The 25,317-nt window shown below is 35.9% G+C and overlaps 1 protein-coding gene across 1 annotated transcript in view; it reads left to right on the forward strand.

Annotated features, from left to right (window-relative positions):
* PDIA5 (protein disulfide isomerase family A member 5) overlaps positions 1-25,317 on the forward strand; it is a 187,375-nt gene that overhangs the window by 26,251 nt on the left and 135,807 nt on the right. The window contains exons 2-3 of the mRNA XM_074301401.1: positions 13,498-13,624; positions 16,805-16,892. Of these exons, the coding sequence (XP_074157502.1) occupies positions 13,498-13,624; positions 16,805-16,892 (215 nt within the window). The remainder of the gene's footprint in view (positions 1-13,497; positions 13,625-16,804; positions 16,893-25,317) is intronic.

Consider the following 25,317-nt stretch of genomic DNA (forward strand, 5'->3'; position numbering starts at 1 on the left):
CCTTCAGGGCTCAGTTCAACATCCCCCTCCCCCTCCTTAAAACCAGCCCTGACTACTGCATCCCACAGTGGTCTCTCCTTTTGGATCCCTAGGGGAGTCTGTGTCATAGAGTTCTCGCATCTTGATTATCCTTTAATGAATCCGTTTGTCATGATTCTTCAGTTAGAGCTATGGCTGTCAGTGCTGTGCTGATTGACCCTTTAATTCCTTTTGTGCTACAATTGTAGCTTCAGCTAAAAGCAGGCCCTTTCTCAGACTTGCTTGAATATTTTGCCTCAAGGTCTCTCTCTATCCATCTTGAAGTCAGTATTAACTTTCTCCTCCTGAATATTTTATCTTGCCTTCTTTCCAGCCATCTAATAATAATCTTCTAGTGGGTAGAGAAGGACTCTCATTTCAGAATAAAGTTCCATTCATTACCTTCAACACCTCTTAGTTGCACAATAGGTGATTTTTGGTGAGCTCAGCCTTTGCTAGTGTGGCCGTAGCCCAGAACAAGTTATTGGTGGTTTGGGATCATTTAGTCTGAATATTGATGATGATGAACATAAGGTCCTCATAAGTTAATAATTTTTAGACTCAGAGCTGGAAAGAAATGAAAAATTCATTCCATTCAATCGCCCAATTTTTCAGATGAAAATGAAGCCCAGAGAATTGAGGTGAGCTATATGAGGGCACACAGGTAGCCCATGCCAGAATGGCCACTGCTAAAAACCAGATTTTCTGCCTTTTCTATACTCCTACTACTACTTTAATGCAGTGTACCTCCAGATTGTGTAGTTTATATATGTTGCTGCTGTTCAGAATTCAAAGAGGGCAACATAGGCTGGGTTACTGGCTTTAATGGGGAGAATACTCTCTAGGGTTCCTAGTCTAATGAGACAGAGAAGATACAGGACTAGTCTGTTGTAATTATTAGTATATAAATGTTTTGGGGGAAATTAGCTCAGTTATTTTGCTGGTAGGCAGAGAATATTCCTGGTAGGAAGACATTATTCAGGCAGAATGTGTATAGATATTGAGTCCCCAGTTAAGGAAGAGTTTGGAGGGTAATAACTTAGACTCCATTAATCAGTCATGTTGATTCTTAGATACTAAAAAAATTAACTGCCTCTTGCATGTACAGTCATATCACTGTATACTTTGAATTGTGTGTGAGCCCTGTGATGTTTCTAGTTCGGTGAGGAGAGCTATGTGCCTTTGTAGAAGTTCTACCAAGACTTGAGGTTGACTCCCAAGCCCATAAGAGTTTATTTTCTTTCAAGGGCTTGTCACTTGACCAACTTAGTAAATTATTTAAAACAGATGTGTGTTTTTTTTTTAATTACTTTTTGTTTTCAAATAACAAGATTTTTTTTGTTTTGTTTTGTTTATAATTTATTTTATTTGAAAAAAATAAGAATAAAAGGAATACAAAACAAAAAAGAATATTATCATGTGCTCAGCAGAATATTAGGGAGGATTCAAAATATATAATAACAAATTAACAGATCAGGAAAGTATATGTTAGTAGAAGAAATTATATTCATGAATGTCCATTTTTTTTCCTTGTAAATTGTTGTTTGGTTCTCTGCTGTGCACTTTATTTATTTTATTCCCCTTTCATTCCCCCCCAGTACTCCTAAGCAAGCTGCAGTTAAGAAAAATATATCTATGTAGATATATATACATACATACACACATCTTTTCTATCCCTGCAAACACTTTGATTAAATTCTGCTCCATAACTTGGCTTACTATTACTTAACCTTTCCCCACTCAAGGATCCCTCCCTTGTCTTCCCTCATTCTTTGCTTCTCTATCCTTCTTTCCCTTATTTTTTTATAGGTTTGGGAGGATGCTATAATCTTTATGGTTTATATGTAGTGTTGCCTATTGAACCCATTCCTGATGTGAGTAGGCCTTCAGAACTACAAGCTCTCCTCCCCCCTTAAATGTCTCTGTTTATTCTTTCTCTGCACCTCATTTGTATAATGTGATTACTATTTTTATTTTTAATCTGCCAGTCTTTCTTTTGACCTACCCTATTGTTGATGTGAATCTTAAACATATAATATACATTTCACATATAAAAAACAAAACAAAACAAAACAATTTGTTCATGTTGAGTTCCTTAAAACTGATCTTTGATATTGGCTTCTATATGTTAAATTTCCTGTTAAGTTTAGGTTTGGTTGATAGAAAGTCATGAAAATTTCAAGTTTGTTGAAGGTCAATTTTTTCTCATTCAAAATTATAGATAATTTTGCTGTATATGATGTTTTTGACCACAGGCCTAGTTCTTTTTTTTTTTTTTTTTTTTTTTAATTTTATAATTATAATTTTTTTTGACAGTACATATGCATGGATAAATTTTTTTTTACATTATCCCTTGTATTCATTTTTCCAAATTTTCCCCTCCCTCCTCTACTCCCTCCCCTAGATGACAGACAATCCCATACATGTTAAATGAGTTATAGTATATCCTAGATACAATATATGTGTGTAAAACCAAATTTCTTGTTGCACGGTAAGAATTGGATTCCAAAGATATAAGTAACCTGGGTAAAGACAATACTGCAAACAGTTTACACTCAATTCCCAATGTTCCTTCTCTGGGTGTAGCTGTTTCTGGCCATCATTGATCAACTGGAACTGAATTAGATCTTCTTTATGTTGAAGATATCCACTTCCATCAGAATATATCTTCATACAGCATTGAAGTGTATAGTGATCTTCTGGTTCTGCTCATTTCACTCAGCATCAGTTCATGTAAGTCTCTCCAAGCCTCTCTGTATTCCTCCTGCTGGTCATTTCTTACAGAGCAATAATATTCCATAACCTTCATATACCACAATTTACCCAACCATTCTCCAATTGATGGACATCCATTCGACTTCCAGTTTCTAGCTACAACAAAAAGAGCTGCCACAAACATTTTGGCACATACAGGTCCCTTTCCACTCTTTAGTATTTCTTTGGGATATAATCCCAATAACAGCAATGCTGGGTCAAAGGGTATGCACAGTTTGACAACTTTTGGGGCATAGTTCCAAATTGCTCTCCAGAATGGCTGGATTCTTTCACAACTCCACCAACAATGTATCAGTGTCCCAGTTTTCCCACATCCCCTCCAACATTCATCATTATTTTTTCCTGTCATCTTAGCCAATCTGACAGGAGTGTAGTGGTATCTCAGAGTTGTCTTAATTTGCATTTCTCTGATCAATAGTGATTTGGAACACTCTTTCATATGAGTGGAAATAGTTTTTTTTTTCTTTTTTTTTTTTTAATTTTTATTTTATTTTATAATTATAACATTTTTTTGACAGTACATATGCATGGGTAATTTTTTACAACATTATCCCTTGCACTTACTTCTATTCAGATTTTTTCCCTTCCTCCCCCACCCCCCTCCCCCAGATGGCAAGCAGTCTTATATATGTTAAATATATGACAGTATATTCTAGATACAATATATGTGTGTAGAATCGAATTTTTTGTTGCACAGGAAGAATTGGATTCAGAAGGTAAAAATAACAGTTTACATTCATTTCCCAGTGTTCCTTTTCTGGATGTAGCTGGTTCTGTCCATCATTAATCAATTGGAATTGGATTAGCTCTTCTCTATGTTGAAGAAATCCACTTCCATCAGCATACATCCTCGTACAGTATCATTGTTGAAGTGTATAATGATCTTCTGGTTCTGCTCGTTTCACTCAGCATCAGTTGATGTTTCTCCAAGCGTCTCTGTATTTCTCCTGTTGTTCATTTCTTATAGAACAATAATATTCCATAACATTCATATACCATAGTTTACCCAACCATTCTCCAATTGATGGACATCCATTCATCTTCCAGCTTCTAGCCACTATGAAAAGGGCTGCCACAAACATTTTGGCACATACAGGTCCCTTTCCCTTCTTTAGTAGTTCCTTGGGGTATAAGCCCAGTAGTAGTATGGCTGGGTCAAAGGGTATGCACATTTTGATAACTTTTTGGGCATAATTCCAGATTGCTCTCCAGAATGGTTGGATTCTTTCACAACTCCACCAACAATGCATCAGTGTCCCAGTTTTCCCACAGCCCCTCCAACATTCATCGTTATTTGTTCCTGTCATCTTAGCCAATCTGACAGGTGTGTAATGATACCTCAGAGTTGTCTTAATTTGCATTTCTCTGATCAATAGTGATTTGGAAGAGTGGAAATAGTTTCAATTTCATCATCTGAAAATTGTCTGTTCATATCCTTTGAAATTAGAGTCAGTTCTCTATATATTTTGGAAATGACACCTTTAACAGAACCTTTAGTTGTAAAAATATTTTCCCAATTTGTTACTTCCCTTCTAAATTTGTTTGCATTCGTTTTGTTTGTACAAAAGCTTTTTAATTTGATGTAATCAAAATCCTCTATTTTTTGATCAATAATGATCTCTAGTTCTCCTTTGGTCATAAATTCCTTCCTCCTCCACAAGTCTGAGAGGTAAACTATCCTATGCTTCTCTAATCTATTTACAATCTCATTCTTTATGCCTAAATCATGGACTCATCTTGATCTTATCTTGGTGTATGGTGTTAAGTGTGGGTCCATATCTAATTTCTACCATACTAATTTCCAGTTTTCCCAACAGTTTTGTTCAAATAATGAATTCTTATCCCAAAAGTTGGTATCTTTGGGTTTATCAAACACTAGATTGCTATAGTTGTATACTATTTTGTCCTGTGAACCTAACCTGTTCCACTGATCAACTATTTCTATTTCTTAGCCAATACCAAATAGCATTAGATCAGGTACAGCTAGACCTTTCATTAATTCCCTTGAAATTCTGGACCTTTTGTTCTTCCATATGAATTTTATTGTTATTTTTTCTAGGTCATTAAAATAGTTTGTTGGGAGTCTTATTGGTATAGCACTAAATAAATAGATTAGTTTAGGGAGTAATGTCATCTTTATTATATTCACTCGGCCTATCCAAGAACACTTAATGTCTTTCCAATTATTTAAATCTGACTTTATTTTTGTGGCAAGTGTTTTGTAATTTTGCTCATATGATTACTGACTTTTCTTTGGTAGATGGATTCCCAAATATTTTATACTCTGGACAGTTGTTTTGAATGGAATTTCTCTTTGTATCTCTTGCTGTTGCATTTTGTTGGTGATGTATAAAAATGCTGAGGATTTATGTGGATTTATTTTGTATCCAGCAACATTGCTAAAGTTGTGAGTTATTTCTAATAACTTTTATTAGAATCTCTGGGGTTCTCTAAATATACCATCATATCATCTGCAAAGAGTGACAGTTTGATTTCCTCATTACCTACTCTTATTCCTTTAATCTCTTTCTCTACTCTTATTGCCGAGGCTAGCATTTCTAATACAATATTGAATAGTAATGGTGATAGTGGCAACCTTGTTTCACTCCTGATCTTACTGGAAAAGATTCCAGTTTATCCCCATTACATATGATGCTTACTGATGGTTTTAAATATATACTCCTGACTATTTTAAGGAATAGTCCATTTATTCCTATACTCTCAAGTGTTTTTAGTAGGAATGGATATTGGATTTTATCAAATGCTTTTTCTGCATCTATTGAGATGATCATGTGGTTTTTGTTAATTTGATTATTAATATGGTCAACTATACTAATAGTTTTCCTAATATTAACCAGCCCTGCATTCCTGGTATAAATCCTACTTGATCATAGTGTTATTATCCTGGGGATGATTTTCTGAAGTCTTTTTGCTAATATCTTATTTAAGATTTTAGCATCAATATTCATTAAGGAAATTGGTCTGTAGTTTTCTTTCTCAGTTTTCAACCTACCTGGTTTAGGTATCAGTACCATGTCTGTGTCATAAAAGGAGTTTGGTAGGATTTCTTCATCCCCTATTTTTTCAAATAGTTTATATAACATTGGGGCTAATTGTTCTTTAAATGTTTGGTAGAATTCACATGTAAATCCATCTGATCCTGGGGATTTTTTCTTGTGGAGTTGATTAATAGCTTGTTCTATTTCTTTTTCTGAAATGGGACTATTTAAGCAATTTACTTCCTCTTCTGTTAATCTAGAAAGCCTATATTTTTGGAGATAGTCATCCATTTCACTTAAGTTATCAAAAGTTGGGCAAAATAACTCCTCATTATTGCCCTAATTTCCTCTTCATTGGTGGAAAGATTCCCCTTTTCATTTTTAAGACTAACAATTTGATTTTCCTTTTGCCTTTTTCTGATCAGATTTACCAAAAGTTTATCTAATTTATTGGCTTTTTCATAAAACCAACTCTTAGTTTTATTTATTAATTCAATAGTTTTTTTTTTTTTTACTTTTAATATTATTGATTTCTCCTTTTAATTTTAGAATTTAAAATTTAGTATTTGGTTGGGGGGTTTTAATTTAGTCTTTTTCTAGCTTTTTAAGTTGCAGGCCCAATTCACTGATCTTCTCTTTCTTTATTTTATTCAAGTAAGCCTCTATAAAGATATAAAATTTCCCCTTATTACCGCGTTAGCTGTATCCCACAAATTTTGGTATGATGTCTCATCATTGTCATCATCTTGGGTGAAATTATTAATTGTGTCTATAATTTGCTGTTTCACCCAATCATTCTTTAAGATGAGATTATTTAATTTACAATTACTTTTTGGTCTATTTACCCCTAACTTCTTGTTGAATGTAGTTTATTGCATTGTGATCTGAGAAGAAAGCATTTACTATTTCTGCCTTCCTGCATTTAATTTTGAGATTTTATGTCCTAACATATGGTCAAATTTTGTATAGGTTCCATGAACTGCTGAGAAGAAAGTATAGTCCTTTCTATCACCATTCACTTTTCTCCAAAGATCTATCATACCTAGTTTTTCTAAAGTTCTATTACCTCTTTAATTTCTTTCTTATTTGTTTTGTGGTTTGATTTATCTAATTCTGAGAGTGCAAGGTTGAGATCTCCCACTATTATATTTTTGCTGTCTATTTCTTCTTCTCCTTAGCTTAACTTCTCTTTTAGGAAGTTAGATACTATACCACTTGGTGCCATATATGTTTAGTATTGATATGGCTTCATTGTCTATGCTACATTTTAGCAGGATATAGTTTCCTTCCTTATCTCTTTTAATTAGATCAATTTCTGCTTTTGCTTGTCTGAGGTAAGGATGGCTACCCCTGCTGTTTTGACTTCTTCTGAAGCATAATAGATTCTGCTCCAGCCTTTTACCTTTACTCTGTATGTCTCCCTACTTTAAATGTGTTTCTTGCAGGCAACATATTGTAGGGTTCTGATTTTTGATCCAGTCTGCTGTCTATCTCCATTTCATGGGATAGTTCATCCCATTCACATTTACAATTAAAATTACTAATTCTGTATTTCCTGCTATCGTATTGTCCCCAGATTATGCTTTTTCCCCCCTTGTCTCCCCTAAACCCCTTCCCTTATGGGCCCCACTTGTGTCACACAGTCCTCCCTTTTTAGTATCCCTCCCCCCTCCTTTTAAATCCCTTCCCCTTTCTTGTACCCTTCCCTTATTTCTCTTTTCCTTTTCCCTTTTCCTCTCCCCCCTTATAATGAGGTGAAAAACAAATATGTCAATTATTAACTCTTTGAGCCTACTCTGATGAGAGTAAGATTCATACAATGTTCCTCCCCCTCTCTAAATTCCCTCAGATATGGTAAATTTTCTTTGCCTCTTCCTGGGATGTACCAGTCCAGCATTATTTTTGAGGCTGAATTAAATAGTTGGTATTGAGAGTAAGAGAGAGCTTAGAAGTTCGTGTGTATCTTCTCTGCTATCTTGGCTCCATCCTCCCTTCCCCCCAGGACCAGTTCTTTTGCTTGTCTGCAGATAAGATTCTAAGACCCAGGCTTTAGTTGTAGCTGCTAAGACTTGTATAATTTTAATTGTAGCTCCAGCATATTACAATTGTTTTTTTCTTGTTTCTTGCAGAATTTTCTCTTTGATCTGGGGGTTTTGAAATTTGGCAATAATATTCCTGTGTGTTTGCCACAAAGGATCTATTTAAAGTGGTGATTAGTGAATTTTTTCTATTTTTTACTTTTCCTCATGTTCTATCACACCAAGACAATTTTCTTAGATTATTTCTTGCATTATAATGTCAAGATTCTCTTTTTGGTCACAACTTTCAGATAGTCCAATTCTTATATTTTCTCTTCTCCAGATCTGTCATTTTTCTTATATTTCAATTCTATTTCATTTTCTCATTCTTATTCTCATTTCAGATAGTCCAATTCTTATATTTTCTCTTCTCCAGATCTGTCGTTTTTCTTATATTTCAATTCTATTCCATTTTCTCATTCTTTACAATTTTTTTTTTTTGTTATTTTTTGGCCTCTCATAGCTTCTCCTTGCCCAATTCTGATTTTCATCTTTGAGAATTTATAACTCCTTTTCCAGTTGGTTAACTTTTTTCCATAATCTTTTTGTTTTTCTTAAATGGTTTTAAATTTTTTTTTTTTTTTTTAGTTTTTCCTCAGTGTGTCTCATTTGATTTTTAAATTCTTTTTTGAGTTCTATAAATTCTCTCTAAGGAGGAGACATTTTATATGTCTCTTTGGATAGAAGCTTTTTTTTTTTTTTTTTTTTTTTTTAAACTAAAGTGCCCTCCTCTGAAGATGTACCTGGATCTTCTCTGTTCCCATAATATGTTTCAGTAGTGGGGTTCTTCTTTGTAGGTCCATTTAAAAAAAAAAATAAGCGGTATTAGTGTAAGCACCTCTGATTGTGGAATGGAGGGATGATGCCTCAAGCTTTCCCTTCCACTCTCCCCTCTGACCAGGATCCCCAAACCAAGAGCTCTATCCTCCTACAAGTACCCACAACCAGCAGCGTCCCTGCTCTCCTGCCTCTGCACTCATTGGGTGCTGGTTCCTTCTCACTCTGGGCAGTTTCAGCAGCACCACTGGGCCTGGCATTCCCAATCAGCCAAGGTTCACTTGACAGTCAGGGAGGTAAAAGTCTCTGTGGTTCCTGCTGAGCCAAACCTAGCTAGTACCAAAGGTCCCCACTTGGTGTTTCAGAGGAGCTAGCCCAGAGGTGTTTGCATTTCAGAGAGATTTATCTTCAGCCTGGATCTTTCTTTAGGCCTTCTTGGTTTGTACCAGGGGGATCACTGTTCTGCCCCAAGTCTTGATTTTTCACTAGTCTCTGTTCACTCTGAGGTACAAATTTGTTCTATTTGTGGGAGAAAATTGGAAAACTTGAAATTTATAAACCTATTTCTCCATCTTCCCAGAATTCTCCTTTCATTAACAAGTTTTTTGTTTTTTGTTTTTTAAGTAAACTGTTCCTACTACTCTCTTTACTTCCTGTTGAGGCAAATTAAAAGCAAACAAAAGCCAGCAATAATTCATAATCATGTAACAAATTCCCATATTAACCCTGTCTGAAAAAAATGTATGTCCCTTTCTGCATGTTAAGTTCATTGTTTCTCAAGTAAATAGAATATTTTGTCTTCATTATTTTGTCCTTTATCATTGTGTTGATCAGAATTCTGAAGTCTTTCAAAGGTATTCTCCATAATGGTATATAGTTGCTTTAATTTTCATGTCTAATTATTAGTGATTTAGAACATTTTTTCTTATAAAATGTCAATAGCTTGGATTTCTTCTTTTGAAAATTTCCTGTTTAACTCTCCTTTGATCATTTATTTATTGGGGAATGGTTCTTAGTCTTATACATTTAAATCAGTTCTTTATGTATTTTAGAAATGAAACTCATCAGAAAAAACTTGTTTCAAAGATTTTTACACTCATATCTATTTCCCTTTTAATTTTTTGCATTGTTTGTGCAAAGCTTTTATATTTTATATAATCAAAATTCTCCCATTTTTACCTGTATTTTATTATTTATGAATGTTTTTCTTCTCCATAGATCTGAAAAGGAAGCTGTAGCTTAAGCATGAAACTTAGTATCACACAAAGTTGGAATGTATAAGAAAATAATACAAACATGAAGGAGGGGTGGGATAAATGGGTTTACATATGGAATGTACTTTCATCTTATTGGGTCAAAGATTGAATTCTCTTTTTCTCAGTCTCCACTCTTTCTCTCATAGACATACATATGTATCTACTCAAAGTCTGGTATAGAAATATACTTAACCCACAACTTTTACAGGATATTATTTGTACAAAATGGGAAATAGGGAGTTAAATTCCTGTGACCACCAAAACTGTAATTGTTTGCTAGAGATTGCTAAGAATAATTTTCTGCACATAATTTTTTATAACAAAACATTGATTCTGATAATATGCAACACAAAACTTAAATTTTAAAAGCAAACAATGAAAATATGCAATGAATGCATGGGAGGAGCTCTTTACAATAGTAGGCTGAACAAGACTAAAAAAGTATTTATTTAGTAGGATACTCTGCAAACTTCAATACCTTATGCCTCTTTTTTTCTCTACTGCACATAGCTACAAATGAGTGGAGTTGAGGATGCAAAATGAGGATGAAGCTATTAATAAAATCATGTGAATGCTTGATGTTGGAAAAGTTAAATCACAAATGTTGAGGATTGACTGTATTTGGATTTATCTAATATTCTGTGACTTTGCTGAAATTATTTCAATTATATTTTTTAGTTGTTAGCATAGTTCTTGGCATCTGATAAGTATATAGTTAGTTCTCAGGATTCTCTAAGTACACCATTGTATTGACTGCAAAAAAGTGAGAATTTTGTTTTCTCTTTGCTTATACTTATTCAGTTTCTATTTCTTATATACTTGTAGCCTTTTCACCATCTATAGATATGAAATAATTTTTATTGTTTGTATTGTACTATCAATATGATTTATTACTTCATTATATTGAACCAATTCTACATTTCTGGTATAAACTAAACTTGCGTGGTATAATAATGTATAATCATTTTTTTAGGAGAAGCCAATTGTTTTATTTTGCTTTAGTATCATCCTTGGAGGATGAGCCCCAGTCTTCCCAGTTCCTGTAGTAATTATCTATGGTTGGGCTCTTTCTAATTTGCTTGTTCATTTCTTTTTTTAATAAAGCTTTTTATTTTCAAAACACATGCATGGATAATTTGAGAACATTGATCCTTGCATAGCCTTGTGTTTCAGATTTTCTCCTCCTTCCTCCTACCCTTTCCCCTAGATGGCAAGCAATCCAGTTATATGTTAAACATGTTAAAAATATATATTAAATCCAATATGTTTAATATATTGATACAATTCTCTTGCTGCACAAGAAAAATCAGATTAAAAAAAGAAAGTAAATGAGTAAGAAAACAAAATGCAAGTGAACAACAACAAAAAGAGTGAGGATATTATGCTGTGATCCAAATTCAGTTCCAAAGTCCTCTCTCTGGGTATAGATGACTCTCTTCATCACAAGATCACTGGAACTGGCATCAGTATCTCATTGTTGGAAAGAGTCCCATTCCAGAATTGATTGTCGTTGCTGTGTACAAAGACCTCATGGTTCTGCTCATTTCATTTAGTATCAGTTCATGTAAGTCTCCCCAGGCCTCTCTGAAATCATCTTTCTAATCATTTCTTATAGAACAATAATATTCCATAACATTCATTTGTCTAATCTTTCTAATATGTTGTTGTATCTTTCTTGATAATATTTTATTTAAGATGTTTGCATTAATGTTAATCTTTGTATTGTCTCTTATTTAGGTATCAAGAACATTTTTGTATTCTAAAGATTGAAAGAGTAACTTTCATATTATTGCAAGCAACTTATACAGTATTAGAATTAATTGTTCTTTGAATGTTTAATAAAATTTACTTGTGAATGCATTTAGTCCTGGGGTTTTTTCTTTGAGAGTTCATTTATGGCTTAATTTATTTTTCCAACAATGAGTTATTTAAATAGTTATTTAAGCAGACCTTCTGGGTTGACTCCTAAGCCATAATGGTTTGTTTTCCTTCAGGGAGTTATGACTTGTACTATTTGGTAAATTATTAAAAGCAGCAAAATGTAAATGTGTTTTTCAGCTAAGAAAATTTTCTTTTCTTTTTTTTTTTTTTTAATCATATACATTTCATTGAGATACCTAAAATTGTGACTTGATAGCTTAAAATCTATTTGTGCCTCTCTTGCCCTTTTAGGACATGTAACTGAGAGAAAGAGAGAAAAATAAATTTGGTAATATAAATTTAGTAAACTTTTTTTTAGGGAGATATTTATCACTATGGTGACTTTGAGATTTGAAGACGATAATACCAAGACTATATTGTTTTGTAGTGGCAAGAACACTAGAACCTAAGTGGATCCCCATCAGTTGGAGAATGGCTGAATAAGTTATGGTATATGAATGCTATGCAATATTATTATTAGGTAAGGAATGACCTGCAGGATTGCTGGAACTCTGTCTTCCCAGAAATCAGCCGGAGTCAGGCTAATCAAAAGTCTTTATTCTAGGTCTCTTGAGGTCGAAGTCAAGGGATTAGATCTAGTAATCTCCACACCACCTTTCTCTCTTCCCCACTACTCCACCCACACACGTCACTTCCCCCTCTTTGTCCCACCAATCAAGTCAGCACAGAACAGCTGGGGAGGGTCAACCTTCAATCTTATTAATAGAGAACTGTCCAATTGGTAATTAGTCTCACGTGCTCCATTATCCAAGTGCATTTGCTCAGTTCTAGCCCTTAAACAGGATGATTTCAGAAAGGCCTGGAGAGACTTAGAGGAACTGATGCTAAGTGAAATGAGCAGAACCAGGAGATCATTGTACATGGCAGCAAGAAAATTTCTACCATATGCATCTTATTGTTTATTATATAGTTGCCTAAATATCTCATTTTCCTATTGTATATGAGCAAGTACTTCAGGATAACTGAACCTTGTTTCTTTTTTCTTCAGGATACAGTGTTTTGCCTACAACAGGCAATTAATAAATGCTTGTTAAATTTGAATTAGCTGCTGAGATTCTGTCTGGAAATACTTTTCCCCAATTGATCAATCTCTGTTCTTCTTTTCATAGCCAACCTCCTAGAAACACCTTTCTATATTTGTTGCTTTGCCTTCTAGCTTTTTGCAGTCTGGTTTTGCAAAATCTGTTTGCCCAGTTTCCTCGATGATCTATTTATCACTAAATCCATTGAGCTTTTCTCTTTGTCTTATCTGTTTTTTTTTTTTTTTTTTTTTTTTTTGCCTGGAGAGTTTGACATGGTTAACTATACTTTGCTTCTATTATTATTATTATTATTATTATTTGCTTCTTTATTATCTCCTTCCTATTTTATGACACTGCTTTCCCTGATTCTCCTTTTACCTGTCTGACTGCTTCATATCAGTCTGTTTGATAATCATTGTTCACGTTATATATTCCTGTGTATGTATGTATCCTGGATTTCTCAATTGATGATGATTTCATCAATTTTCAGCTTCTCCCATGGTGATGACATCAACTCCCATGAGTTGATGGATTTTACATTTAGATTTGGATTGTAAATCTGTTTCCATCTGCTAATTTGACCAAACTGGGAATTGAGATTCATGATCAACTGATTTCTTTTAACCTCTAGGTAGTCCTGCCAGTGTGTCTATCTTCCACTCAGATCTCTCCGCTCATCAAGAAAATCTCTGAACATAAAGATTTCAAGAAACTTCTCAGGACTCGGAATAATGTATTGGTGCTTTACTCCAAATCTGGTAAGTACTTTTGGTCCTTGCCTTCAAAAGACCTTACTTCATTTTTTTCTGTGAGTTGTAGAGAAGGTGCCAACCTGATTTGGTACAGGGAGTTTCCTCACTTGGAAGTTTTCTGTACTAAAGAATTCACTGATCAAATCCCTAGACTAGAGATATCTAGTCCTATTTTATCAGTTGCTTTTGAATAGTTAAGATATACAGGGTTTGTTTGTTTATTTTTTTTCTTGTCACTTAAGAGAATCTCTTCTGTTAATTTCTTGGAAGAAGATCTCTGCTCTTAGGAAATTCCTAGTTTTACAGAAGAGATTGGAGATAGATACACACACACACATACACAGAGTAACAAATGTAAACTCTTATAGTGGACTTTGTGTGGGGGATCTCTAATTTTTTGGTAGACTGGGAGACTCACAGGATAGGGACTGTGATTTCTTTCCTTTTGGCCCTGTCTGCAGTGCCCAGTCCAGGGCTCTGTTCTCAGGACATATCCAGGCAGCTTGGGTGATTCATTGACTCTGTCCTGCCAGTAGCCTACTGAACTGAGAACTGGATTTGGCCACCCCCTGTCCTGCCTGCCCTCAATCTGCCCCACTTTGAAGCAGGAGCATGTGGCTGAATTTAGAATCCACTAAGAGTTTGGCAGATTTATTGAGGGTAGATGGCTATGATTAAGACCTTTCTTCTGACCTCCAGGCTAACAAGCAGAATAACTGATGGAAAGAGTTTTGCTTAGCTTTTGGCAATGACTTCAGGGAAGGGTAAATGTCTGGCTTGGTTGATGCCGTTCCAGGAGGGTTGTGTCTTTCAATTTCCAAAGGATGCCAAGTCTCCATTGTGCCAGGAGAGACAGCGAATGGCTGGTCAAGTTCTGGGCACAGTTCTCACCAGTGACTTCTCTTTGGGTCGTTAGGACTTGGGCCTGATGGATGTTTTGGACGTGTGTCCTTCTGGAAGCTCAGATCATCTTTGGCCTATAGCCATGTTCTTTGGCACTTGGTGAATTTCCACATTAGAGAGCCTGGCAGCGTTGGCTGGCCCAACATGCTGGATGCTTAGGCGGGACTGGCTTCTCTTTGCCACAGGTCAGCAGGGAGCTGAGTCCAGATGGGGTCTGTGGAGTTGAGGGCCCCAGAGAGAGCCTAGAATGGAGGTCCTTAATCTCTGGGTAGAGACTCCTTCAGCACTCTGGTGAAGCCCATAGAGCCTTTCCTTTTAAAGAGTAAAATAAATTCATAGGATTACAAAAGAAATCACTTGTGTTGAAATATAGCTATTAACATATTTAAAAAACAAGTTGACCAAATTTAGCACTCTTGATATAACCCACCAATCTATATTGGTGAATCTCTATTATACAAAAATGTTTAAATTCCACCTATTCCATTTTTGTCTACTATAGAAAAATATATTGATTCATTAATTTTAAAAATGCATTAAGTCAGGACAGGAATTAATAATTGGGCTAATGTATTAGAGAAGGGAGGAAGTGATTTTGATGGATTTTCACACTTGATCTCTTAGTTTGAAATAGAAACTTGATGGGTTTCTTTCATTTTCTGTCTCTTCCTGGGAGAGTTAATAGAGTTGTTTTTATTCATTGTTTCCCAATTATTGCAGTGGGGTAGGTGAGTGTTTATCTTCCCTTTCTGTCTCTACCTAGGTTAGAAGATATTCTTTTTAGTTTTGTTTTTATTGTTTTATTACTAGGTAGCCTAGGTGGAGCATTTTTATTTGTGATCTTCAGACTGGTTTCTACATAATACTTTAACTGATTTTTCATTACTTTAAAAAAAGAAAAGCCACTTGTTAAAGTCAATTTACTAACATAGACCTCACTGCTGTTGGGCTGAAGTGTGAGAGTTAGGGAGAGTGCTGTAGAGAAGAAGAGAGTAGAATTCTTTTACTTTATTACTTTGAATTTATAGTTTTGCTTTCTTTGTATTTCTCCAGAACACAAATTGAACAATTTTTGTCACATTTGTTTTGATTAAATTCTTTCCCCCTTTCTCCTATTTCTAGAACCTTAGATCTAGTAGGGTTTGGGGACAGAATTGTCAGAGTTATGATCTTGGCAATAAGGCCAATTTCTTCCCTTCTTCCTCTCATCATCTCCTCTCTCATTCCCTCTTATTGTACTACTGCATTCAGTGGCATCCAATGGGATTGGCTCCTTATCATTGTAGAAATAAATTAGGAAAAAAAAATCTTTTGTTGAGTTAATTGCATCTTACCCCAGGAAAAATTCCTGTGAGTATCCATTAGAAGTAATGGGGAAGAAAGGAAACAAAAGAAAGGGTATTTTTCCTGTGGCTGCTTGGGAAGTAGGAATATATTTCAGATTGGGAATAGGATTTAGGTACATTTAGAATTTTCCTTCAATTGCTATATTATATGTGTTATGTTATTTAATCACTCTGGCTATTCTGAATTTCTGGGCCAGAGCATTTTATGCTTCAGGTAATAGCTACTGAGTGATGGAAAGAAATATGGTTCTTACCTTAGGGATCCTACAATCAGATAGAAGATTCAAAACAGACAGGCATATACATACACAGATACACACACACACACACACACACACACACACACACACACACACACAAAATCATTAGAGATGTTTAATCACAAAATAGCCAAAATATATAAGTATTTTTAGGAGAAAAGGTGAATTAGAGATTATTGACTGGGAAAATAAATTGTTTGAGAAACAAGTTGATATAATAGAAAGAAGCCTGTATTTGAAGTCAGAAAACTTGTGTTGCAATTTCATCTTTGTTACTTATTACTACTGCCGAGGTGGATGAATTCCCTAACATTTTCTCAATTTTAAAATGAGAGGATTGAACCGGATAATCTCTAAGGTCTAGCTACAAATCCTCTGATCTTAAATCCTGAAAGAGGTAGATCTTTAGCTGTGATTTAAAATAGGTGTTGATACACCTGAAAGGTAGACAACCTGAAGCATATACCTCATGTTTAAGACCTGCCCATGGAGAGGCAAAGTTTATGAGCCTTGCCTACAGAATGTGAAAATGTCAAGTTATGAAGAAACATGAAGTGAGACTTTTCTCTTTATCCCAAGCAGGTGGTGGTGGTAGTGATGATTTCTGTTACTGCCCATTTTACCATGTGATGGCCATGGATTTGCCCATGTTCATTTTGTTGTTCTTTTTTTCCTAGCTGCTGCAGCCGAAAACCACCTCAGATTACTGTCTAATGTGGCCAAAGCAGTGAAAGGACAAGGCACCATCTCCTGGGTGGACTGTGGGTATGTGCTGGAGATTAGGGGATGTTGGTAGGGCTGGGCAGCTGCTGCCCAGGGAGGGAAGCGTATTTTGTTACTATTTAAATGAAGATACCGAAATCACTGCAGAGTCCCCCTCAGAAATACTCCTTGCTCATCTCCTTAGTGAAGAAGGGTAAAGGAAAGGTGGCCATTGAACATAATAGGAGCCCTTTGGTTTCCATAGAGCCTTTACTTTTCAAAACATGCTATTGCATTATCTTTTATCTTCAAACCAATCCCGGGAAGTAGATAGGGAAGGGTTTTTCACCTTATTTTGCAGAAGGGAAACCTGAAGCCCAGAGAAGTTAAATGGCTAGTGAGATAATATTTACTGATTTAACTTGTTTTATTTTAGAGAGTTTTTAATAGTGCTTATCATTCATGCTAGCTCTGTTTCCCAAGTGCCTTTCTAGCTTTCTGCTAAAGCTAGTTGATTATTCTTTACCTTCCACCCTTGTTCTGTGTTTCTCCCTTCCCCTCCCCTATTTCCCTTTTTCTTCTGTTTTCTTCCTCCTCCCCCAGTGAAGTTAGGTGGCCCAGTAGAGAGAATACTAGATAGGAAGATATGAATTTAAATGTAAATTCAGACTCTTACTAGCTATGTCACCTTGGACATGTCACTTAACTTCCATATTTTTCAATTTCTTCATCTGTAAAATGGGGATAGCACCTACCCACTAGGGTTGTCTTAAGGATCAAATGAGATAACTTAATGTAAAGTGCTTTGAAGTTGAAATCACTCTGAGGTATCACCTCACATTCATCAGATTGACTGACATGACAGAAAAAGAAAATGACAAATGCAAGAGAGTATGTGGAAAAATAGAGAAATATGCACAGTTGGTGGATGTGTGAATTGGTCCGACTATTATGGAGAACAGTTTGAACAATTCTATACACAAAGGGCTAAAAAACTATGTAGCCTTTACCTAGCAATCCTATACTAGGTCTATGTCCCAAAGAAACTTTTATTTTTTTATTTTTTATATTTTAATAGTTTTTATTTACAAGATATATGCATGGGTAATTTTACAACATTGACAATTGCCAAACCTTTTGTTCTAATTTTTCCCCTCCCCCCCCCCATGGCAGATTGACCAATATATGTTAAATATGTTAAAGTATAAATTAAGTACAATATATGTATACATGTCCAAATAGTTGTTTTGCTGTACAAAAAGAACCCTACTTTGAAATAGTGTACAATTAGCCTGTGAAGGAAATCCAAAATGCAGGCGGACAAAATTATAGGGACTGGGAATTCTATGTAGTGTTCATAATCATCTCCCAGAGTTCTTTCGCTGGGTGTAGCTGGTTCAGTTCATTACTGCTCAATTGGAATTGATTTGGTTCATCTCATTGTTGAAGAGAGCCACGTCTATCAGAATTGATCATCATATATTATTGTTGTTGAAGTATATAATAATCTCCTGGTCCTGCTCATTTCACTCAGCATCAGGTCATGTAAGTTTCTCTAGGCCTTTCTGAAATCTCCTGGTGGTCATTTCTTACAGAACAATAATATTCCATAATATTCATATACCACAATTTATTTAGCCAATTTCCAATTGATGGGCATCCATGTAGTTTCCAGAAACTTTTTTTTTTTTTAAGGAAAAACACACACACACACACACACACACACACACACACACACACATACACGCACACACGCAAAAATATTTTTTGTTATGATCGTGTTTGTTTTCTGGAGGTCTTGGGGGCAACTTTGTTTCAGCAAAGTGATCACCAGGAGAATAGCCAGGTGTCCAAATCCTTTTATTATCTCCTACACAATCTAGTTTCTTGCCGGGGCCCAGCTAGCTTTCTTGAGAGCATTTTGGAGTCTTGGCTTTAGTGGAGGAAGTATAGGAGGCCAAGCCAGCCACCACGAGGCTGATGAAGATGGAATGAATCTAAGTCCAAGGGCTTGTGCTTCAGCCTCCAGTCAGCTTGTCTTCTCTGGCTCTGACTGAAGCTGGCTCTTAGTCCCAGTTTATATGATCTATACTGAGTATAAACCAATCATTGTATCACTAGGAGACCATTATTTGTTGTGGGATTAAATCAGTCATACTGAACTTAGAGAACTACTAAGCACCATGCTAAACTAGATACCATTGTCTTATCAACTCCATTGACTTAACACCTTGTAAGAATCCTTGTTTCAGAGTTCTAGCCCATAACAATTTATTGTCACTTTTTTTTTTTAATTTCAATAATATTTTATTTTTCCAAATACATGTCAAGATAATTTTTAACATTCATTTTTGTAAGACTTTGTGTTCCAAAATTTTCTCCCTCATTCCCTTACTTCTCTGCCCTTAAAGACAGCAAGCAATCTAATATAGATTAAACATGTGGGATTCTTTTAAACATAATCAGATCAAAAGAAAAAAAAAGCCCATGAAAGATTAAAAAAAACAAAAAGGTGAAAATACTATGCTTTGATCCACACTCAGTCTCTATAGTTCTCTTTCTGGATGTGATTGGCATTTTCCATCCCAAGTCTACTGGAATTGCCTTAAATCACCACATTATTGAAAAGAGCCAAGTCCATCACAGTTGATCATCACATAATCTTGTTTTTGCTGTGTGCAATGTTTACAAACAAATAAAAATGAAAATTCGATGCTTCAATCCAAATTCAGTCTACATATTTCTCTGTCTGGATGTGGACGACATTTTCTTTTTCTATCCCAAGTCTCATGGAATCTGCCTTGAATCACTGCATTGCTCTCCAGAATGGTTGGATCAGTTCACAACTTCACCAACAATGTATCAGTGTCCCAGTTTTCTTACATCCCCTCCAATATTTATCATTATCTTTTCCTGTCATCTTATCCAGTCTGAGAGGTGTGAGGAAGCAAAAAGTAATCAGTTATAATATTTTTTCTATAGGAAAGCACATTCCACATTTCAGAGATTCAGTTAAATCTCTTTATAAGTTTGGAGCCACTTGAAAGCCTTATTCTTCTCTTGTTTGGGATAAATGAGTGGAAATTCATATTTAAACAATAGGGCTAGAACAGGACATTTTTGGATTATTGCCATTTCTTAAGCCTTGTTTAGATGAAAGATGCTAGGGAAATATAAACCCACAGCTCTTGCCTATCTGGGTTTTTGAGTAGTGGCTAAATTCTGAATTCTAAAGCTTCATTGGGAGTATATTGAGAGCTCTCTGAAGGTCATCAAAGCCCATCAGTATCCTGTGAAGATCATTTGAGCTGGCTTATTGTCATAACTGATGTCAGGAATATCTAGCTTCCTACTCCAGCCCAACTTCACCTTCCCTTGTCTGGGTTGGAAAGTGGAGTAGAGGGATAAGAGCAAAGGCAGCCAAGGGAAGAAAACACTATCAGCCTGTGCTAGGACTGCTCGAGGACAGAGTGTTGTATGTGCATTCAATATCAGTATAGTGGTCTTACATGTTGGGGGCACTCAGAAGTTGTAGAGATGGCAATGTGGGAAGATGTTTTAAAAAAAATATTATGTAATTTGTTAAGATTGAGAAACTTACAGATGCATTTGTGGTACAAATGTTTTGAAAACCCAATTTTGACTCATCATGTTGAATTTGGCATTGGCACATTTTGATGGGATCTTGTACTGTCAGTTCTTGGACATTTAGATAGTAATATCTATAATTTCTGGTTTATCTAGGTTTGACTGCCTTGTCTTTTTCTCTTGTCTCCCTCATTAAACTGGGAGCTCTCCAAGGTTGGTTTGCTTTTCTCATTATAATAGGAATTTTGCAAAGGGAAGAACTGTCTTCTGCATTATACTAAGAATTCCCTACCAGACCAACTAGCAAAATAAAAAGGGCTACAGAAGAAAAAAGGCAGAGTGAAATCTCTAAGCCTACAGATATAAACTCTTTAGGATACTGGTATGTCATTCAGAAGGAGTTAGGTTATAATAATTTCCCATAAGGGGGACTTAGGGCCAATATGTTTGCCTTCATAGAGGCAGGCAGCCTAACTTCCACGTATCTACTCCCCACAAAAGTACTAGCTCAAGTAGTGATCAAACATAAAAAAGCTGTAATAAGTGCCTTTACACACCCCAGAACTACACAAAGAGTCAGCAAGAATAATCCCCATGAGCAGTAGGGAAGGAGCTCTTCCAGAAAGCAGCCTCCCAATGGAACCACATATATTTCTGACCTGTAAGCCTCTTTCTCCAGAGGCAATAAAAATAGGGGGGACCCGTAATGGGAATCATGTAAGCAACTGAGTTTAGTTGCATTCAGACAAGGACTCCTAGACTTAGGGTCCAGAGCATCCACTCCTGAGATGACATAAAGGCCCTTAAGATGCAGTGCTTTGTTTGAACCGCATATATCTGGGGGGAAGATTGAGGCCTTAAAACTTCCAAAAGCTCTTAGACTCCATGCATGTGAAAGTTGGAGCAGCAATCCATCTGGAAAACAAGCAGGGCTTTTTTCTCATCTCAAAGTACAATAGGATTTGGAGTCTGATCCTGATGCAAAACCCCAATTTGGGAATCAAGGCAGGGGATATGAGTAAACAGAAAATGACATCAGCCATTATGAAAAATTATTTAAAGATAGAGTCAAAATGGCTGAGCAAGAAGAAGCCTTTTTGTCTAACTCATCCAGCACATGGCCACCACAACAATCTATGCTACACCTAATCCTGATTAGGAAAGCCAAGAAAAAGTCACCATGAATTATGTTTCCAGTTCAGAACAGCTTAGGGAAATGCAGAGAGAGGGCTGAAGAAACTGAGATGAAGAGATGGCCAGAATATACTGAGTAAATCATAGGGAGTATTTCACCCTCCCAAAGATAGAAAAAAGGCTAAGACAGACAGAGCACCAGAATGGGATAGAAAGAGACCCTAGGGGATCTTTCATCATGCAGAAACATTCCATCTGGCATTTGTATTGCCCATTACCCAGTTCCAGGTCACAGATCCAGTGTGGAAAGTAGGCTTCAAGGTGTGTTCTAGTTGAGGAACTGGAGTTCTCTAGTTGAGTTCTGGAAATGTTTCTGTGTTGTTCTGAGCTCCAGAGTGGAGCAGAGACTCAGGCCTCACCTTTAGCGCAGCACATAAACCTGCAGGGGAATAATCCAGGCAGAAGCCCCAGGCTGGAGAGGAACCAGCATGTCAGTTCCTCTGAACTGGCAGAACCTCCCACCTGGCTAACAGTAACTGAGTCCAGCAGCAGTTTACAGAAGCTGGGCTATGCATGAGCCATCAGACCAAAGAGGGCTCAGAAATTCACAGTCAGACCAAGAGGGCAGTGAACAGAATTCTCCCAGGTCACACACTTTGGGAGCATTAAAAACTTAACAGCCCCTGGACTGAGTTGTGAAAGCAAAAGAAAACAAAAGGAGAGGAACTCGGACCCTGGAGTTCTGGGAAGATGGCAGAACAGGACAGAAAATTCCAAGGCTTCAGATTTCTCCCACAAAACAGAACAGATTTGTGCCTCAGGGGAAATATGGAGAGGTGAAAACAAGATTTGGGGTAGAACTGGAGTCCTCTTAGGACTACTGGAGAAGAGAGAACAAAGACTCCAGGATTGAAGATTAACCTGTGTGAAATGTAAACAACCTCCAGCCTAGTTTGGAATCCCTGGGACCAATTGGGCCAGGGGGTGGGGATCCTCAGCCAGAACCAAAGGAACTATCACCTCCTGGTCCTTGGGGTTTGCTGAGGGTCTGAGTCCTGGAAGACTGAGTGAACCTTGGCTGATTAGGAACACCCGGCCTAGCTGTGCCTCAGAGATGCTGCCTTGGGCCAGAAGGACAAGCACACCCAGTATGTGTGACAGTACATCAGGGAAGCTCTGGGCTGTGGGCTGTGGGCATTTACACCAGGGGGAACTTTTGGTCTTAGTTTCCAGGCCAGAGGAGAGAGCTAAAGGAAGACCTGAAGCCAGTGGTCCCCTTCCCCTGCCCCAGGACTGGAGGATTGCATTATTAAGTTCTTTTTTTTTTTTTTTGAGCAGGCAAAAGAACCCGACTATAGAATGTTACTGCTGGAATAGGAAAAACTAATTAAAAAACTAAAATATCTTCCTCTGAAGGTGAACCCTAAGTATAAAAAAAAAAAAAAAAAGCCACTCCTATCCCAAAGAGTAATGTTACAATGGCTAGCTGACCAAAAGGAGTTTATATGATAACTCAAAAAAGACTTGAAAAATCAAATGTGAAAGATTAAGGAAAAAATAAAAATGATAAAATAATATTCATAATAAAAAGAACAATCCAGGAAAAACAAGATTATGAAAAGTCAATCAATTAGGAAAGGAGATTGAGTCTTAAAGAAGAAAATGATTCTTAAAATTAAGCCAGTGAAGTTAAGAAACCAAAAAATTATAAAACAAAATATAAAGCATGAAAAAATAGAAGAGAATGTGAAAAATAACAGATCAAGAAGAGAAAATAAAAAAATAGACTACCTGACAGCTATGACCAAAAAAAAAAAAAAAAAAAAAAAGAAGAAGAAGAAATTTTATATAATAATAAAAGAAAATTTTCCTGAAGTGATAGAACAAGAAGGGAAAAATAGACATGGAAAAAAGTCCATTGAATATCACTTCAAAAAAATCCTACAAGGAAAACACATGGAAATATCATTACTAAATTTCAAAACCTCCAGATCAAAGAGAAAATTTTACAAGCAGCAAAAACAAAACAATTCAAATATGCTGGAGCTATAATAAGAATTGCATAGGATTTATTAGTGGCTACAATAATAGATGGCAGGTTATTATATAGGCTATATATAGTATACTATATATTTACAATCAAAAGAACTAAGATTGTGGCTAAAAATATTATACCTTGCAAAATTAAGTATAATGTTAAATAGGGTAAAAAAAAAAAAAAAAAAAAGGATATTCATTAAACTGTCAGATTTTCAGGATTTTGTCTCAAAACAAACCTGAACTCAATAGAAAATTTAACATTTAAGAGCTAACATCAAATTCCGAGGGACCAATAAAGACAAATTGTTTATGTTTCTTATGTGGAAATGTAAACCATATGTCTAAGGTTAACATTAGTAATCAGGTAATCCAAAAGGAAAATTCAGGTAGAGCTGCATGTGAGAGGACTCTAATTCTAAACTCTAGGAAAAAGTAAAAATAGTAATTATGCTATATGAATGAAGTGTAATAGCAAGAGCCAATACAAAAGAATTAGATTGGGGAGGAGGAATGGTTCTGAAAACCTATTCATATTGTGGAATGGCTTAAAGAGTGAACAATACATATATATATAATCTCAAGAAGGGACCCTCCAAAATCCATAAAGAAATGAGGGGAAGGGAATAGGATAAGGTAGGATATAGAAGGGTATTTATATTAACAGGAGTGGAATAAAATGTGTAGATTAATGGAGAAAGGATTAAAGAAGGAAGGAAATGGTGGTATAGGATAAGATAGGATGTTTAGATAAGGTCTAAAGGAGTATGTTAAGGTCTGTAGATTAATGGAAATGGGTTAAAGAGGGAGAAAAAACTTTTGGGGGGGGAGATAAAGGAAGATCCATGGGTGAGAGGTAAAGTAACTACTAGGTAAGTTTAGGAATAGAATTAAAGTAGAAGAGTTAGCAGAGATAGGAAATAAGAGATTTGCAGAAACACTGCAACAAGGATCAGGAGTAGAATTTATTATTTTTTAAAAATAGGGGTAGTAACTACACACCTGTCAGATTGGCTAAGATGACAGGAACAAATAATGATGAATGTTGGAGGGGATGTGGGAAAACTGGGACACTAATACATTGTTGGTGGAGTTGTGAAAGAATCCAGCCATTCTGGAGAGCAATTTGGAACTATGCCCAAAAAGTTATCAAACTGTGTATACCCTTTGACCCAGCATTGCTGTTATTGGGCTTATATCCCAAAGAAATACTAAAGAGTGGAAAGAGACCTATATGTGCCAGAATGTTTGTGGCAGCTCTTTTTGTTGTAGCTAGAAACTGGAAGTTGAATGGATGTCCATCAATTGGAGAATGGTTGGGTAAATTATGGTATATGAAGGTTATGGAATATTATTGCTCTGTAAGAAATGACCAGCAGGAGGAATACAGAGGCTTGGAGAGACTTAAATCAACTGTTGCTGAGTGAAATGAGCAGAACCAGAAGATCACTATACACTTCAACAACAATACTGTATGAGGATGTATTCTGATGGAAGTGGATATCTTCAACATAAAGAAGATCCAACTCACTTCCAGTTGATCAATGATGGACAGAAACAACTACACCCAGAGAAGGAACACTGGGAAATGAATGTAAATTGTTAGCACTACTGTCTATCTACCCAGGTTACTTATACCTTCGGAATCTAATACTTAACGTGCAACAAGAAAATGGCATTTACACACATATATTGTATCTAGGTTATATTGTAACACATGTAAAATGTA

The sequence above is a fragment of the Sminthopsis crassicaudata genome, chromosome 3 (genome assembly GCF_048593235.1).
Source record: "Sminthopsis crassicaudata isolate SCR6 chromosome 3, ASM4859323v1, whole genome shotgun sequence".
Classification (NCBI taxonomy): domain Eukaryota; kingdom Metazoa; phylum Chordata; class Mammalia; order Dasyuromorphia; family Dasyuridae; genus Sminthopsis; species Sminthopsis crassicaudata.